The 17,698-nt window shown below is 42.8% G+C and overlaps 2 protein-coding genes across 8 annotated transcripts in view; one reads left to right on the forward strand and one right to left on the reverse strand.

Moving 5' to 3' along the window:
- Window positions 1-10,297, forward strand: part of lef1 (lymphoid enhancer-binding factor 1) — a 39,853-nt gene extending 29,556 nt beyond the window's left edge. For 2 of the 7 annotated variants that reach the window (XM_034893993.1, XM_034893968.1), the window contains 3 exons: window positions 166-273; window positions 2,051-2,099; window positions 9,963-10,297. In XM_034893993.1, the coding sequence (XP_034749884.1) occupies window positions 166-273; window positions 2,051-2,099; window positions 9,963-10,042 (237 nt within the window). In that variant the 3' untranslated portion in view covers window positions 10,043-10,297. Of the gene's footprint in view, window positions 1-165; window positions 274-2,050; window positions 2,100-2,762; window positions 2,805-9,962 lie in introns of all 7 variants that reach the window. The other 5 variants (XM_034893972.1, XM_034893977.1, XM_034893984.1 and 2 more) reach the window with 5 other exon arrangements.
- A 2,795-nt stretch (window positions 10,298-13,092) lies between these two features.
- hadh (hydroxyacyl-CoA dehydrogenase) lies at window positions 13,093-17,626 on the reverse strand. Its single transcript, XM_034894007.1, has 8 exons — window positions 17,409-17,626; window positions 16,269-16,397; window positions 16,027-16,184; window positions 15,817-15,943; window positions 14,781-14,870; window positions 14,616-14,688; window positions 13,657-13,773; window positions 13,093-13,391 (listed from the first exon to the last, which is right to left on the reverse strand). The coding sequence occupies exons 1-8, from the start codon at window positions 17,523-17,525 to the stop codon at window positions 13,273-13,275; spliced, it is 930 nt and encodes a 309-aa protein (XP_034749898.1). The 5' UTR covers window positions 17,526-17,626; the 3' UTR covers window positions 13,093-13,272.
- Between the last annotated feature and the right edge of the window lie 72 nt (window positions 17,627-17,698).

Genomic DNA, 17,698 nt, shown 5'->3' on the forward strand with positions numbered 1-17,698 from the left:
TTTATCCCCTTTTTTTTCCTACCCCAAATGTTTGAAAGTAAAAAAGATGGTTTACTTATTTATACCAAAATGCCAGCACACTCCTCTCTATGCAGGGAACATGCAAGTGCATGCCAGTAATTGACTGTATGTTATTTTTTCCTAATCTCCTTTGTACTGAAACAGTGGCATGCTTTATCTCGGGAAGAGCAAGCTAAGTATTATGAGTTAGCCCGCAAGGAACGGCAGCTCCACATGCAGCTCTACCCAGGCTGGTCCGCTCGAGACAATTATGTAAGTATCAACAGAACAGATTGGCAGAGGTGCGCGTGTGTGTATGTTGATTTATGTTGTTTGTTTATGTCAGCGTGAGCATGAGTTGTTCTTTAAATGGCACACAGTAATGACATGCACACTAATTTACACTAGTCAGCTCCATGCTAATGGAGTCCATTTGTGCAACCTTTGTTTCAGCCTAATGTGTAATTCATAACACTGTGATTATATGACCATCCACAGTAGAATGGATTCTGGTATCATGGACATTATTATTGCAACAGTGAGTGAAAACTGCCTGGTAATATTTATGCTAGTCTTTGATGTTCCATATCAGCGTGGAGCTTTGGATGTAAAAAGCACCTGTTAGGCTGAGTTGAGGAGGCTGGATCGTACATACAGCATTCAGCAGCAGCAACCTTTGCTTCTCTAGCTTCCCATTTTGTTTGTGAATGTGGTAGGAGGAGCTGGATTTAAGATTCAGTCTGTTTTTGGTGTACATCACAGTGTGCATATGCGTTTGTGTATTTACTTGGAAGTTGTCAAATCTGTCTCCGAGTATGTGGTGTGTATGAATTTGTATGAGAGAGAGAGAGAGAGAGAGAAAGAGAGCACCAGCCTTTATTAAAAGTGTGGCTCCGGCACTCACGTTCACTCCACCACCAAAGTGCTTTGTGGTGTTTATCTGCCTCCCCTCGGACACCGACAGCATCCCCCCTCCTTCTGCCTCCACTGCTCCACTGCCAAAATGCCTCGCTGAGGGGGAAACCGTTCCCGAGAAGCACAGCTCAGTTAAAGATACACAACATCAGCTAGTGACAGTCAGCCCAGTGCCCATTTAATTTCCAGCTTTGTTAGCACAAACATATTTGAAAGGTAGGAGGAAAAAAAGTAGAGGAATTGTCAGTCACTTGGCATACCAAAGAGATACATAGAAACGATATGTTTAACGCAAAACATTTCTTACAAGTACAAGTTTCTCCATCCCTGAGAGCGCTATTCTGCGACCCCTCCCAAAAAAACAAAGTCTTCAGATGTACACAAGCAGCGCATCACGCCTGGAAACACCCAAAATAGGTAATGCACTCGCATGGAGAGTGTGTAGCATTCAGAGTTTTGCTGTGTACCCTCTCTATCATCCTTTCTCTCACCCACTCTCACTTAGTCTGTCTTCTTCCCTGTCTGCCGCAGCAGTAGAAGGCAGATTAGCTCATGAATAAGTGGATTAGCAGACTTTGCAGCAGGAAACCAAAGTGCTGCTCATATTTGACTAGAACGACTCTACGCTGCTATCTATACCTATAGTCTCCCCCCTGGGGATTTAGCGTAAGCTATAAATCCTTACACACTCCCACCACCTCGCTGGAAAAAGAGTGGCACTCTTCACAGTCATTGAGTTAGACTAGCCTAATTACAGTGAGCATTTTTAATTGCACTTCATGTAATATTTGTCATTAGAGGGACTTCAAAGGAAGAGAAAATATGGTCATAACAGCAGTACAAGCTGCCTCGTTTCTGTGAGGATGGTCACTACTCAATAAATGCCTTAAAATGTATAAAAAGTAAGTCATTCAAAACCAGCTAAAAGCAGGTAGAGCACACTTCAGCTCAGACTCTTGGTTAGTCCGTCCCTCTCAGCGTGGCAGTTTGCTGTGGCGCCCGGAGTCCAGGGAATGCTGGTTGGATGCCCTGCAGGGGATGAGTGAACATGGCAGTCAGCAGCAGGATATCAGAGTGGTCTAGTGAGCGTGAGTGCTGGAGCCACACTTTATGTGTTCCTCTGTATATTTTTTAGGGAAAGAAGAAGAAGCGGAAGAGGGAGAAGATGCAGGAATCAGCCCCAGGTAAGCACCAGTTACTCCAGGTCTTCTTCTTATTTGATTTGTCTGTTGCGTTTTGAAGCTGTGAGTTACACCATCTTTCCATAGACTACAAATCATCTTTTACAGTATACTGCTTCATTTTTACAAATGCACACTGCAAGCTAGAAAGAAAAAAAAACTAATCTTCAGGGAATACATCTGTACAGCTGACGCGTAGAGGTATACACTAACCACTCTATTGTCACCTACTATCCTTTTTCCGGCTTCAGTAGACTGGCTTGATTCTGTGCAGGCAGCATAGTCCTTCACTCAGTTTTCCCATAGACTTTATTTGTATACATCCCACCATCCATTTGTCCCCTGCCTCTCTCTCATACCCGACTTCACAAATTACACCTACTTTGGGATTAGTCTGTCTATTCTATACGACTACTTAAAGCCTCTGGGCTTTGCACTATTTTGTTTGCCTGCTGCACTACGGTGTGTCTTTCTGCTGACCTTGTTTAGCTGCGCTTAAGGGCCTGCTCAGTATTTCTACTGTAATCCATTGAGAATTACATCTTAAGTAAAATGACAGTATTTCAGGTTATTTGGGGGTCTGTACACTGTGTAGGCCAAATGGACGGTAAATATCTGTGCCGTCCAGATACCTAAAATATTTTTAAAAGATGCAATTTTCTGCAGGTACAGGCCAGAGAATGAAAACGGCGTACATCTGAGAATATGGTAAGAGAAACCCTCTATCCCCTCCCTGTGATCAGTTCAATACATGTTAAGGCTTTTTAAACTGCTAAACACTGACTTGAGAGTATGTACTCACAGACTAATCCTGAAAAGGTCCACCCTAACCTTGCCATAGCCATTGTGTCAGTGGTGTTAAGGCCTGAAGAGGGATTGTGCTTTGTGTGGGAAGTTTGCTCAGTGTGTGTGTGTGTGTGTGTGTGTGTGTGTGGGTGTGTGTGTGTGTGTGTGTGTGTAATTGGTCGATCCAGTGTTTTTGTGTTGAGCACCGGTTGGATTAAAGGTCAGATGTTTTGCCATTAGTTTGTGGCTCATTTCTTCCATCATGTGTTCGGAAAATGTTCAATAAGAAAGGGGGTTAAAAAATATTGCTTAATAAATCAGACAGCTAAACATGTAACAAATAATACATCTGAAAACTGTTTTACTAGCCCAGAACATTTTTTATTTTTTTTTACTGCTGGTGGAGGCTGATGTCAGCTCTACCCCATATGGACTACATGTGTTGTCTCTCTCTGCATCTTAGTGAAGCAGAGCAGATTCAGCAGCTTGTTTGGCAGGAACTTAATGAGATGCCATACCTTAATAAGATTTCATGGTATCTGGGGTTTCAGGGTGTATATAATGGCTTCATAACAAAGGCACTCTGTAGTCTTTTTTTATTTTTTATGAACATGTAAATGATATACCAAGATATATTGATTCACATGACATGTCAAACCCTTACTGAACTGTCACCTATTCTTTTCTCTGTTGAAAGAAGGATTAGTGTTCTCAATATGTGGCAAAGGCAACTCTATTTTCAGTCTTCCTTACTCTCTCTGGATCTTTTTACATTTCTATCTCTCTCCTTCCCTTCCTCTCTGGTAGCATCCTGTTGTTCCGCTCTCTTTCAGCTGCAGAAAAAGCCGGGCAGATGTGACAAATCTGGTCTTACGTTGAAATCACCCCAACCAGACAAAGGTTTTCCACTTGATCGATTCCTGACCCGGTGGCTCATATGAACCCCAAAATTGGGCTGCTTTTCTTTCTTTTTTCGCCACAGACGGTTTTCAAAGCACAGAGAGAGCTAGCGCTAAAAAGCACTTTATCTCTGATCCAATAATTAGCCGCGCATAGCCGCAGCGGGATGGACACCCTTGCTGATTCTCAGTGACAGCCTTAAACTAATATGCATAATACCAAGGATACTGTCACAACTCCCCAAGCCCTCAATTTATGCAGATCCCAAAGAGCTGGATTGAGGTTAGCTTGGTGTAGATGCCAAAAAACATTTTTAAATGAACTTGTTTGTCTTTTTCTTTTCATCTGCCCTTGCCTCTCCCCATCTCTCTCTCCTAAGGCATGAAAAATTGGAAAGGGAATTTGGTAATGAGTTAATTTTGTGACACTACTTGAACACCTTTTTGTATGATGGTTCAAACACAGGAAGCATTTACTCCATTAGATTTTATGTATAGCGCCTGTACAGTGTAACGAAGAGTATTCAGCATAATAAAGTGAAATGTTCCAGTCTAGGTAGATTTTTATGAAGGGAAAATTGACTTAATACTTTTTCATATTAACATATTTTATGGCTTGAGTTTTTCTGCCTGTGAGGCAAACCAGGAGTCGAGTAGTCAAGCAGTGTTTTACGGCCTGACGTTGGTTCTCTTTGTTATCTTTAGCATGTCAAACACTAGGCCCGCCACACAGCTGGCTCTCACCACAGTGGAACAGCACTCTGAGAAATCATTACTCCGACAATGTGAAATTAGGGTTCCGGTCTCTTCCCCTCATCACTCCATGCCCCAGCCCCCTTTTTCTTACAGTGACTAGAAATGTGCAGTTCTACTCTTTCTTTCTGCACCCTTCTTTATTTAGTTTCTCCCTTTCTTGCTTCCTCTCGTGCTGTGTCTTTTGTCTGACTAAACCCGCTGAATCACAGCCTTTTGAGATAGTTGTCTGGCCGAGACATATACAGTACATGCCCTCAAGGCTTTCTCCCGTTTCAGCCTCTGCATTTTTTTCACAGGCGGGAGACACTCTTTAACAAAGGTTGCCTTTTAATCTGGCGAGCGAGTGCCCTGGAGTTGCTAACACTTGCAAACTGCCATAAAACTGCATGTGAGTCTTCTTGCGCCAACACTTATGAAGGTGTTCCTTTGTTGACAAGCAAAATGGATGTCTTTACAAGCCAGTTTGCCCACACGCTTGTGCAAGAGGATGTATGTTTAATCATATGAGCAACATATTTTTTAAAGTAATGCTTCACAATTATTAAAGTCTGCTTAGTGCATTGAAGGTCATTTTAAACTAGATGTTCTGATCCATAAACATGAAAGAAAGTGTTGTTGAAGCCGGAGCTCTGGTGGCCACTGTCTCTCCTCCTCTCTCTGTGTCAGTCGCTCTGCTCCCTCTGATGTGTGCAGCCAGAAGTCAGCTGTCAAGACTTTAATGAGCGGAGGAGCAAAGAAGAGGAGAGAGGAGGGCGTGAGTGTGTTAGGGGAAAAGGGAGGGTAAGAAAAGAGCCAGAGAAAATCCCTCATTCTCTCGAGTTTTGAGTTTACCCAATCTCTCTCAACTGCCACTCATCTTTCAGTCTTCATCCCCCATTTCTTTTCCCTTCTCCCTCTTTTTTTTTAATTTGTTGCCTCTCATCTACACACACACACACTCACAGACAGACACAGACAGAGAGACATCTCAGCAGCCAGCCACACACTCCGGCGGCAATTAGGCAAGATTCAGCGTCTGCCTCTATTTCCCGAGTTGTTTCAATTTGGCAGCGAGCCTCCAGGCCACTGCTGCATAGCCCAGTGCCTCCACACCCGCCTTATTAGTGACCTGGGATAATTGGGGAAGGAATCCGGATTGCAAAACTAACTCTGAGTCTTGCTTTGAGCTGTGCACAGTACATGATAGGATGTTTTTAAAACTGTACTTTTTCACACACAAAAAAAAAAGAAAAATAGTTAGGAGTAGGAGGTCGAGGAGAGAGATTTGGGCTTCAATCAGAGCGACGCCCCGGCTAATGTTTCTGTGGGTAGGAAATGGAATGGGAAATGTTCACCTCCACAGCCCTCCCGTTCTCTCACTCCCCTGACCTCCACAAAGCCTACTCTATCAAGAAAAATGAGCCTTTCATCACTTAGTATAAGGACTTCCAGAGGGTTGCGGTATGTCAAACTTTGTGTAATTTAAGTATGCATATGTGGTTTTAGCTTAGAAGTACAAATCTTTTACACCGACATGGCTGTCTTATCCTGGCCTGGCAACCTATTTGACACTTTAGAGGGAGGTATAACCCTCTTAAGAGGGTCTGTTTACATGTGAGAAAACGCAGCTATAGTGCTCCCATTGTTTAGACTGGAGCTTGAAATTTGTTTTGATTGAGTCACGAGCCTATTGTGTTGTGGCTTGGCCAGCTGCAGTAACAGTATGAGGGTCCAGTCTCTTGGCTTCTTGTGATGTCTTCTCCACTTCCTCTCTCTGACTCTCCGTCTGTCCCCCCCCCACACACAGCCCTGTGAATGAAAGCTCCCCAGGTAACAAAAGGGGCACAGACAAGAAGAAGATAGTGGAGCTGAAGGAAGCAGTGTTTATTTTACTTTAGTCAGTCCGGCCATTGTTGAAGGAGGCAAAACCTTAACTCCAGCTTTTATCCTTTTAGACTCATTTTCTGCCTCTTCCCTTGCTTCTTTCCTCTGTCCTGACGGTGAAAATAAGTGGTGGCCTTTGATGCAAGACCACAGCAGAGGGAACAGTCATTGTGCCGGCACTTTGAATGTGCAGCAACCCCCCGGAGCAGCACAGACGGAGCTGTGCGGGGGCACGCGGCCAGACTTCAGCTGCCCAGGCCCCCACCGATGCCGCCTCAGATGTGGGCAACGGCTCCCACTACCTTCCCCCTCTTCCCACACCCTCCTGTACTCCCATAGTCTCACCCACACATGCCTGAGGTTTGGGGTTTTGGTGACTCCCCCTCCCCTTTCCCCTTTTGGCCACAACCAGACCCCACCCTTCCCCATCTCTCCAATATTCAACACAGACACGGTCCTTCCTCTTCTCTTCTCTTCACCCTCTTAGTTTCAGCCCCTCCTGACATGACTTCTTAGTTTGGCATAGCCCCTGTGGAAAAGATACATCCCCTGAGCCTGCCGTTTGAAAATTTAAAAAAGGTAGTTATTTATTTAAAAAAAAAGGTTTTTAAAGAGACAATTTCTTTTATGTGGAATGTCTCAGGGCCAAAGAAAGTGCTGACAGTGCAAAGCATTTTGTTTCAAACATCGCTTTGTCTTCCAGGTGCTTATTTTTTTTATTGGCTCGTTTTGTGCTTTGATGCTTTGGGAAAGGGTGATGGGCATTTTTAACTTCTTCTCCTACAATCTTTAGACTAAACAATCAAACCGTAACTTCTGGGTAATAAAATAATCCCTATTGTCAGCCTGGGAGCCTTTTTTAAAAGTTAAAAGTTAGTGAGAATGTTTTTTCTGCCCATATTTTGACCTGACAGTTGAAGGATGATTCAAGTTTATTAATACATAGGTGACATATGATTGTACTCGCTAGGTTAATTGCTGGGATGGGATGAGTTTGATTGATCTGCTAACAAAGTGACTGAACCTGTCTTATCACGTGGCTCACTTGTTTCTAATGATGTCACCATGTTCCCAGATCTTAACAATAAATGTACAATGTTCTCACAACTGACCAAAAACAATGGCCCAATCTACAATAATAAGCCCCCCAAGTTAAAATAAACTTGATTCATGTTTTAAGATTATTCTTGATAAATCTTTCATTACCTGCGTTGCTCGTTTCTCCTCCAAATCTCCCCTCTTTTCTCTGCCATGGTAAAGTCTGCACCTCAGCCTGTGCTGGAGACACCTCTCTCCACTTGGCTTATTTTTAGAGTAATTTGTCGGCAGTGTTTTCCTTTTTAATGGCACCAAAAGAAACCCCAGAGCTGTGTGTAGGGAGAGAGGGAGCTGAGAAAGTGGGTGGGTGGCTGGGTTTGGAGGTTAGGGGGCTTTAAGGCAGGCGGGCCCCAGCTGCGGCCGCTTTGATTTGGCCTGGGAGGTGAAAGCGGCGATTGAGACGCGAGGTTGGGCCAGTTATCTTAACCTCCCATACTTCAAAAGCCGGGCGAGAACTTGTCCGACTCCTTCCCCTCCTCCTTCCCTCCGCCCGTCCCGTAGAGGGAAAGGAACTGGGGGAGAGAGAGAGAAGGGGGGGGAGACTAAATCCTTCGCTAGCTCTCTGAACAGAGGAGCGTTTCATTTCCTGCAAAAAGGTCCAGCCGGCATTCCTGAGCACTAAAGTAGAGAGAGGAGGGAGGTGAGAGAGAGGAGGGGTCAAGTTGCTCCTGAATCCCAGTGTTTGTGTCGGCTGGACCTTGTGAAGAGCTGGCCTGGTGCCCCCTACAGCCAACCACCACGCAAGTACACACCCCTGCTGTTACCACCAACCTTTTTATGAAACTTGCGTGCACACACATGCACACACTTCTCGCCCGCAGCCCCTCAGGGCTCTTCTCCAGGCCGGAAGGCCAGAGCTTTTCATGTCTATGGTGGGGGAAGGAAAAATGCTCCCCAGGAAACAGGGTGCAGTGCCGGGCGTGCGGGCCCACTTTGAGATCCAAGGATGAAAAGAGTGAGGGCGGCGGAGGTAAATAAAAGCATCAGGGGCTCTCTCTTTCTCTCCGAGCGCTTTGCTCCTTTCAGTTTCTACTCTGTGCAGCTCAGGGTCAGCTCTCCGCAGGAAAGGTGGCCTCTGTCCTATTCCCTTTTATCCACATGGGGTAAAGCCGTTTGTGTGTGTGTGCGTGTGCATGCGTGTGTGTGCGTGTGTGTGTGCGTGCACACACTTTTGAGTGTTAAGATGCAGTGAGCAGCAGGGCTCAGTTGACTTCTCTCCTACAAAAACACACTCTTGGCTTTGCCACAAGGGAAAAGCAAACTAATACTGTTTCTTTTCCTTTTTTTGTCTTCACAAAACATCCATCTTTTTAGTCGCAGGAGGCATCCATCCACCTCTGTCTCTGCCTCTCCACTTTCATCACAGATTCTATTTGATGCTGCTCGGGTCTAAAATAACTCTCCTTGGCTTTTCAATAACTGACGCTAACTCTGTTATGTTAGCTCAAGCCCGGATCACGAGAGGGAAAAAGAACACTTTTGCAGCATGACAAACAATTTCCCCGTCAGGGAAGGGGGCCAATTTTGTGAGGGTCTTGTATAAGTGGATTGAGCAGTCAGGTAACATTTTTTTTTACACCGCAGCGTCAATCTGCACCTGGGCAGGATAATTACCGGCATCATTTCCATGACCTGTTTTAACCAACTGGGTCAGTGCGGTGATCCTCCTGTGTGGAGAGCATTTCCTCGTCTTGTTTTGCCCATCAACCACCTGCAGCTTAAATGTCAACCAGAAGTTACACAATTGGGTGCACGCTTTAAGAGAATGAGAGGAGGAATGAGTCAGTCAGGGGAGGGCAAAGAAGAGCGCAGCGCTGCCAGCTGGGTCACGGCAACCCCCATGTCAGGCTAGATCAAAGCTAGACCGGCCCACATCCTGTCACTGACCTATAACCCCTCTGTAGTTCAGAGCTTTGGCTCAACACTGCTGCAAAGGCTTCATTCAATCAGCTGTAACACTACGAAGAAAGAAATAAAGAGTGATGATGTAGATGGTAACGATAGCTTATTTGTCCCTCCCTGAAGTGGGGAGGCATGCCTGCATGGTGAGACACTTTTGAGTCATTCTAAATCATCTTTATTTTCTTGTAAATATTTTTGGGGCATTTTAGGCCTTTATTTGACAGGACAGATGAAGACATGAAAGTGAGAGAGAGGGGGAATGATATGCAGCAAAGGGCCGCAGGCTGAACTCAAACTCTGGCCGGCTGCGTCGAGGAGCAAACCTCTATAAATGGGTGCCCGCTCTACCGACTGAGCTATCTGGCCGCCCATCTAAATTCTCTTTATATAGTTGGTTTTGATAGCTGTCGTGAATGTGATCATGTGTGTTTAGGTGGGAGTTGCTAATGTTTCATCTTTTTTTTTCGTACCTTTTTTTTGGGTACACAGATGCAGTTACTTGGTGCGTTTGATTGATCCGTCTTTTCTTTTGTCCCTGTCTTTGTTTTGGTTTTCTCCCCAGGAGGAAAACGGAACAATTTCTCCACATGCAAAGCGAAGGCAGCAGCTACGGGCCCTCTGCTAGAGATGGAGGCCTGTTAGATTCCATGAAGACCCTTAAATCTCCAAACTGAAGCCTCCAGTTCTCAGAGGATCCCTCCCCCCCGCCTCGACCCATCTCTTCCAACCCCACCTAAACCTTACTCCCCCTTCCTTCAACACAATCACATGCCACCACCACCAAGAACACTTCACTGCTTGACTCTACTCCCGTTCTGAAGGCGCCTGCTGTAGAGACACTGAAGAAGACAATCACGATTAGTAGGCGCAGCATCACGCAACCACAGTTCTCTCACCAAAGCCCCCCCCCCATCAATCTGATGGCTGCGTTTGGTCAGTTTCCTTTTACAATCAGCTTTACTGCAATCCCAAGGCACTGCACTGAAAAACAGCAGCAATTTTTGATGTGCGCACAAACGTCTCCACGGCACCGCCCAAACACCTGTTTCTCAGTGACTGTAAGTTATTTGTCACCTCGGTTCCTTTGTATAGTTCATTAGGCCGACATTCACTCCCTCAACACCCCCCAGCCACACACCCACCCCCCTCACCTCTCTCTCCCTGGATTTTTGAGACCATTTGGGGTTTTGCCCGACCGACCAAACACCTCTTTTTAGACTGCACTAAGGAAGCCGGAGGAAGCTCATCTTGTCTATGAAACGTCCTCAAGACGCTAATTTAGTTTGTTGCTGACAAGTTGGTGCAAAAAAGGATCAACATTTTGATTTGCTTTTCATTTTAGACTGAATCTTTTTGTATTTTGAACCCTTGTTTCATTTTCTCGGTGTATATTTTATTGATTTTTTTTAATGTTTTTTTTATATATATATATATATATATATATATATATAGTGGTATATATGAAAATAAGCTTTGGACACAGGAAAGCCATTTTTCTTGTTGAAGCATCCTGCGGAAAATTGAAACTTAAGGCTTCTTTTGATAACTATTTGTAACAAATAGTGACCTCGAGTCTTGCTCAGATGTAAAATAATGCTCAGTATGTGTACTTTTTAAAACTGTCAGGATATGTCAATTTTCTTGGTATTTTTGCAGGCAACATTAGGACAAAGGCGAGAGTGATAGCTCAGAGGCCTATATTTTATTGTTCTAAAACATGACAAATGAAGCAGATATATATATTTACCCCAGCACTTGGCAGTCTTTCTTTTATTGCAATGGACCTTTGTCTTTTCTCTCTGGTAGCTAATAGTGTGGTCTTTAGCCATGTTGTTTATTCCATGCAAGCATCTCTGTAACATTTTGATTTTAATGCTCTATTTTAGTAATACTTGATGAATTCCTTTTTTTTTTTTAATTTTCATATTTTGGGTCACTGTCATCTTGGTATAGCATTTTGCTTCCCAAGTGGTCATATTTGAACTGTTTCAACATGTTTTGTTTTTTTTGTAAGAAAAATAAAAAGGCACCATTGGCTCATTTGATCACTTGTGTGGTGGAAAGACCAGAGCTGGAAGTGCCAGATGTAGCAGTCTGTGTGTCATCCTTGGAGATTATGATGTAAGTATGCATAGGCAACAGTGGTATGTATGTATTGATTGTGCAAAGCAGGTAAAACACATTGGATACGACATGTTTTAGTCTTTGTGGAAAGTTTAAGCTGAAAACATTGACAAGTAATCAAAACTCCAAAAGCACACAAGGCTTTGGACTACATTTACACTGTAGTATTGTGATAATGAAAAAAGTAACATTGTAGTATAAATGTTTGTTTTAAAAATGTATTTAGACTTCAAAATTCTGTAAAAAGTCTTAAGGTAAAAATTGAATTTTTGAAGATAACATTTTTGATTAAAGAGTCGAGAGCAAAGGAAAAGTCTTTTCATAGACAAATCTGAATTGTGCCTCTCGAATGTCTTCATTTCAAGTAAAACAGCGCCACCTTGTGTTCCTGTTGGGTACACCGTACATTTTTAAGGGGCTAAACATCGATGATTCATTCTGTCCACTTAAATTTATATAATTAGCCACAGATCACATATAAGTCAGTCTTAACGGCACCCTCTGCCCTTGGTCTCGATTTAGATCAATGTCACCAAAAGCCCTTTTAACATGGACAGAAGCAACAATAGTAGAATTACAATACTGAGTAAATGAAAAGATTACGTTCACAATAAACTACATCAGGTGTAATACAGTGGCCCTCCACTCCAAAATGCTTCTGCTTCACTGTAGCGATGAATGAGCAGAGTTTGACGCTAGAAGGACATATCACAATAATAGTCACAAAAAAGATGTAATAGAAATATGACTAGAAATAGTTGTAGTGCAGGGCGTAGCTGGGCACTGTAGGGTGTAGCAGGGCGCCTAGCAGGACCACGGCGACAGCTGCAACCATGAATGAAGCTAACAAGGCTTCAACCGTACATATTTCTCTATTTGTGATTAACCCTGGGAGTACGTTTTTTTTTTGGTGCAGTGGAAGGACGACAACAACCAAACTTTAGAGGATATCCACTTGATATGTCTAACGTGGACAGCTGACGCCTTGCATTACTCAGATAAACTAACAAGACTGTGATGTGCCAGCAGAGTAAGGGAATAAATAGACTGCTAGGTAATAGATGTAAACAACACCGGTTTTATGTTTAAAAAGAAAATCAGCTTTGCAAATGTTTAATGGAAAGGAAATACATTAAACTCATGTTACAGCCCAATGATGCACAAAATTTGTTTTGGGAAGTAACACTGAAGGCCTCATTTTCAAAGAACTCCCATCTTCCATCTCATCAGCAATAAATATATTGTATCACAAATAATAATTTGATGGAGGCTAGTACATTTAAGAGGGATTCACGTTTTGAGCCTAAACATTACCCAGGTCTGTGTCTAACATTTTTCACCACTAGCTGACACCAAATAGTAGCAAATCATTGAAACTCATTTTTTTTTCCTTTTCTGACTACAATTTTGTCATAAGTACCATTTCATCTGACTGAACAAAGGCTTCATTTATTCTTTCGCGATAGAGATTATTTCAGATAACTTAGGTCTATACCCCATAAAAACCAAAAATGAGTAAAACTTGCAGTAAATGGTGAAAGTGTATGCTTTAAACACTAAAGAAGTCATTCAGTGGACGTCCATAAGAAAATGGACTGAGACAAAAGTCAACCTTTATTATAGAAGGCACAGGCACTTTTTCTATTTCCATTCACATCTGTCCATGTTGGATGGCTTATTTTCTGAAGTTCTGATTAGTTTCACAGTGACGTCCTTCCCCACAGAACTAGCAACATTGTGGAACTAAATCACTTGTACTTGTAGAATCCTTCTCCTGTCTTTTTGCCCAATTTGCCCTCCGCAACCAACTTTGTCAGCAACTCGCTCTGTGCAAAGACCGGGTTGTCTGGATTTGCTGCAGACCATCCTAAAGATAACAAAAAGAACAGGGTTTTACATTTAATATATCGGTTCATTTGAATTAGCTCTATTTTTCTTCTTTGCAGCAGTTTCATTTTATCACACGCGGTCACACTTTTAAATTAAAGTCGTCTCCAGTGGTGGAGGAAGTATTCAGAACCTTTACCCAAAGTACCAGTGTGTTAGCTTTAGGGGAATCTATTGGCAGAAACTGAATATATTATTAGGGGAAAATATAGTTATGATATAATTTCCCATATAGTTTTACTTACCATCCATGATGAACTTTATAGTGTCTAGTCCTACATAGTCTGCAAGCTCAAAGGGTCCCATGGGATAACCACAACCAAGTTTCATGGCAATATCAATGTCCTCTTTGGATCCATCACCTGAGGAAGAAAACAGAAAGACTAAACGGTGACCATGCAAAGCTGCATAAACCAATCAGAAACTAGAAAATAACAAAGGGAAAGGGAACTAGAGCCTCTGGGCCCTACGTTGCAACCGGCGCAGCGCTCGACGCTAGTGTCTTTGCTAGTTTAAGACCGATGCAGTTGTTAATTCCCGTCCAGTGCCCACGTCGTTGAAATAGCAAATGCACCTGCGCCCATCTTTGCGGCTGTGGGCGTGCTGGTCTAACAGGGAGGGGCGTTCAGGTGGATGTGTGGCGTATTGACCAACAAAAACCTGGTCTAAAGTCAGTAGCACGGCTTTTCAATAATATTTTAACAGCGCATTAGTGAAATGCGCCTATAATGACTTCATTATGACTTAATGAAGACCCCCGCCCGGCGCACTGACCCTTTTTTTCATCCCGTCGATAAACAAGCAAAAGTGGATTGGTACACGCCCTAAACGCACCTGCGCCTGGCGCTTCACGCCGTGCCCTTAGAGCGTTAAAACAGGACCAAAAGTAATGAACGTTTGTAACATCGCTAGTGTTGCTCAGAGAGTAGAGTGAGGATATTTTCCCACCTAACGCTGTTAATTAAGATCAAACCAGAGTGGTCTGTTTGAGTAACAGCAGACAAAAGTTCATTTAAAGTATGATTTGAATAAACAACTGCAACCTATTTTTAATAAGAAACAAAAAAGGGGGGTTTAAAGTTACTCGCCTTCCGCCTAATGTGAATACTTTGTATTTATACTACATGTATGTTTTACTATGAATTGACAGTAAACGTGTTAATTTGACTATGGACATAACTAGTGCTCATGCAGTTATACATACCTCTCTCATACATCCGGATGACCTCCATGATGTAGGGAAGGAGTAGGCGGTTTACAATGAATCCTGGTGTATCCTGAATGAAGAGATGTTGGATGCTGCTGATTGGGCTGTTCAATATATTTTTACGAGACAACAACTCTATTGACATCAGACAGCTAATATTACCTTGCAGGACACTGATGTTTTTCCTAGTTTTTTGCTGAAGTTCAGGAGGGAATCGAAGGTTTCTTGGCTTGTTGCGGAGGTTGCAATGACCTGTGAAAGATGGAAACTTAAAAAGGCTTTGTTGATTCTAATAAAGTGTCACTAGCATGATTATATTATGTCGGGGTATATTTCAGTTCTCAATAGTTCCCCTTCCTCATAAACGCTGAGAGAGAAAAACAAACACAATAGCCAAATCCCAAATTGAATCACTATATACTATAAATCTCTTCTGGATACACATTGCCCTTCTGTGACTAAGAATAAACTGAATTGAACACGTCTGGATAATGTAAACCAAATAATTGGCTAAAAGCATGGAGGTGGTTGGCGGTGTATCAGAGAGCCATCTTCTGTGATTTATTTATTTGTGACTGAAGTGATGTTTTTTTAAGATTCTTTTTTCCGGCATTTTAGGCCTTCATTTGTATAGATCAGCTTAATTTTAAAAGGGAGAGAGAAAGGGGGGGGGGGAATGACATGCTGCAAAGGGCCGCAGGTGGGAGTCCAAGCAGCTCTATAGTACTAATGTCTGTCTGTAAATCTAAAGATACCGAAGGCTGCAAGCTAGCATAGCTTAGCACAAAGACTGGAAACGGGGGGGAAATATCTAGCCTGGCTCTGTCCAATGGTAACAAATTCCACCTACCAACAACAACTCGTTCTCTCACACACACATACACACACTCTCTCTCACACTCACACACACACACACACACACAGGCTGAATCTATTCAAAAACCACAGAAAATGTCCCATGTTAAATAATGGGCTTTAGAGCTGCTGGGAGGCGTTTGTTGTTACCATTAGGCAATACAATCACTTTTGATAGAATTATGGAATCTGAAATTAACCGTTAAATGTTTTATATTTCCCCATTTCTTATTTTCTTTCATCCCACTTAACTGTTGCTTTCTCTTTGCCATGCACTCTTTAAAAAACCCATTCTCTAAAAAAAGATAAGAAAAACCAGATATTTGTTTTTCGGGGGCAGTACCTCTACAAGCTTCATCACTGGGACCGGGTTGAAGAAGTGAAGGCCGCCGAATCTGTCCAGCCTGTTGGTAGAGCTGGCGATGTCGCTGATGGGCAGGGAGGATGTGTTGCTGGCAAATATGGTGTGTCTAAAAAAAGCAAGATAAGGTAATAATTAAATTTCACACACACACAGACAGAGAGAGACAGACAGAGAAGGGACAGTGCTTACATTGGAGCCAGCTTGTCAAGACCACCAAAGAGATCCTGTTTGATTTTAAGATTTTCCACAATGGCCTCCAACACGAGATCCGAGCCCTGAACTACAGATCCGGCATCTGTCGAGGTTGACACGTTCTGCAGGGTTTTCTGGATGAACTCTTCCCCTGCCTGAAACAAACCAAAACACAATATCTCCAACACATTTCACTCTTTTTTGTTTTTTCTTTTGTCTGGTGATCTACTGTGTCTCACCTCTGGCTTATCAGCAAACTTCTTCTTGACCACTCTTTTAAGGTTCCCTTCAATTCCTTTGACAGCCTTTTTAAGGATGTCCTCATTTGTATCCACCAGAGTCACAGAGTGGCCAGTTGATGCAGCAACCTTTCAGAAAGAAATGAGTTCAAGATAACTAGAAAGAGAGCTGTGATGTTTAGGGTTGAGCAAAACACGAGTAAGCAGCCAAACAGCAAATGGAACCGGAATCCACAAACCAGAGCGGTGACCCAATTCCAGACATTTTAAATGTTGTGTGTTTGCACTGGCAAAATTAAAAGATACTCCAAAAAACTAAAAAAAGACACAGTTTGAATGTACTGTTGATGTAAAATAGGAAGTGGAGGAGTAACAGATTGCATGTGTGGTGGTGAGACAGCTGGATCCGGATCTTGGAAAACAAACAAAAGTAAGATAAGATAAGATAATTTAAGATAATTTGTTTATTAGTCCCCTATGGGGAAATTACTGCACTACACTCTGTGTACACACTTTTTGTTAGTACTCACACACAGGCCTGAAATACACACACATGCTCAGGACCTATACATGCACTTTACATGGAGAGATGTCAGAGTGAGTAACCTATTCGTACAAAAACAGTAAAGTCCTATTTTTTTGCAAAATCAGTGTATATTGTGAGAGTGTGTATTTCCTGTAGACCAGATTCGGCGAGCGACACCTTGTGGCTAAATGTTCATCCTGCACTTCATATGAGTAGAGTCTTGTCTTCTAACACCACACAAGGAAACAACTGGGTTTAATATGACACCTGAACTATTTCACAACACAACTTCCTCATGGGATTAACTGGTGACTGTGCTGTTAGACAAGAAAACCATTCACTGTCGGGAAAATGTCAAACTTAAAAAAGAAAACAGGCTTTTATTTTGAAAGCTCATTTTACATGGGACACATTGCACGCGACACGAAGCTGCTTGATTGGAAGAGGGTTCTTGACGGATTTACAAGAGAAAAGACTTTAAATATGAAGTATAATGTACATTTGTTTAGCCGTCACTACTGCTTTAAAGAGCAGCTACTACTTCACTAGCTGTAATGAAGCTAATGCTAGCTACATGGCTACACGGAGACCAAAGACATGTCTCTTATGCCTACCTGTGCTATTCCTGCACCCATCTGCCCACCTCCGATGATCGTTACATGCTTAATAACGACATTCCTGACAGCTGAAGACGAGAAACCTTTGCGGATCTGGTGAGTGAAGAACGCCATGATGTGTCAACCTGCTACAGAACATCAAGGACTAAAACAATCCCGGGTTAGGGTTAGAAAAGAAGGAAGGTCGGCGATGACGTCATCACGCAGACACTTCCACGACCTTTCACACAGATATTCGTGTCACGTTTCCTAACGGGGTCTCATACATATTGACAGGGTGAAGTAAA

This window comes from Etheostoma cragini, chromosome 2 (genome assembly GCF_013103735.1).
Source record: "Etheostoma cragini isolate CJK2018 chromosome 2, CSU_Ecrag_1.0, whole genome shotgun sequence".
Classification (NCBI taxonomy): Eukaryota; Metazoa; Chordata; class Actinopteri; order Perciformes; family Percidae; genus Etheostoma; species Etheostoma cragini.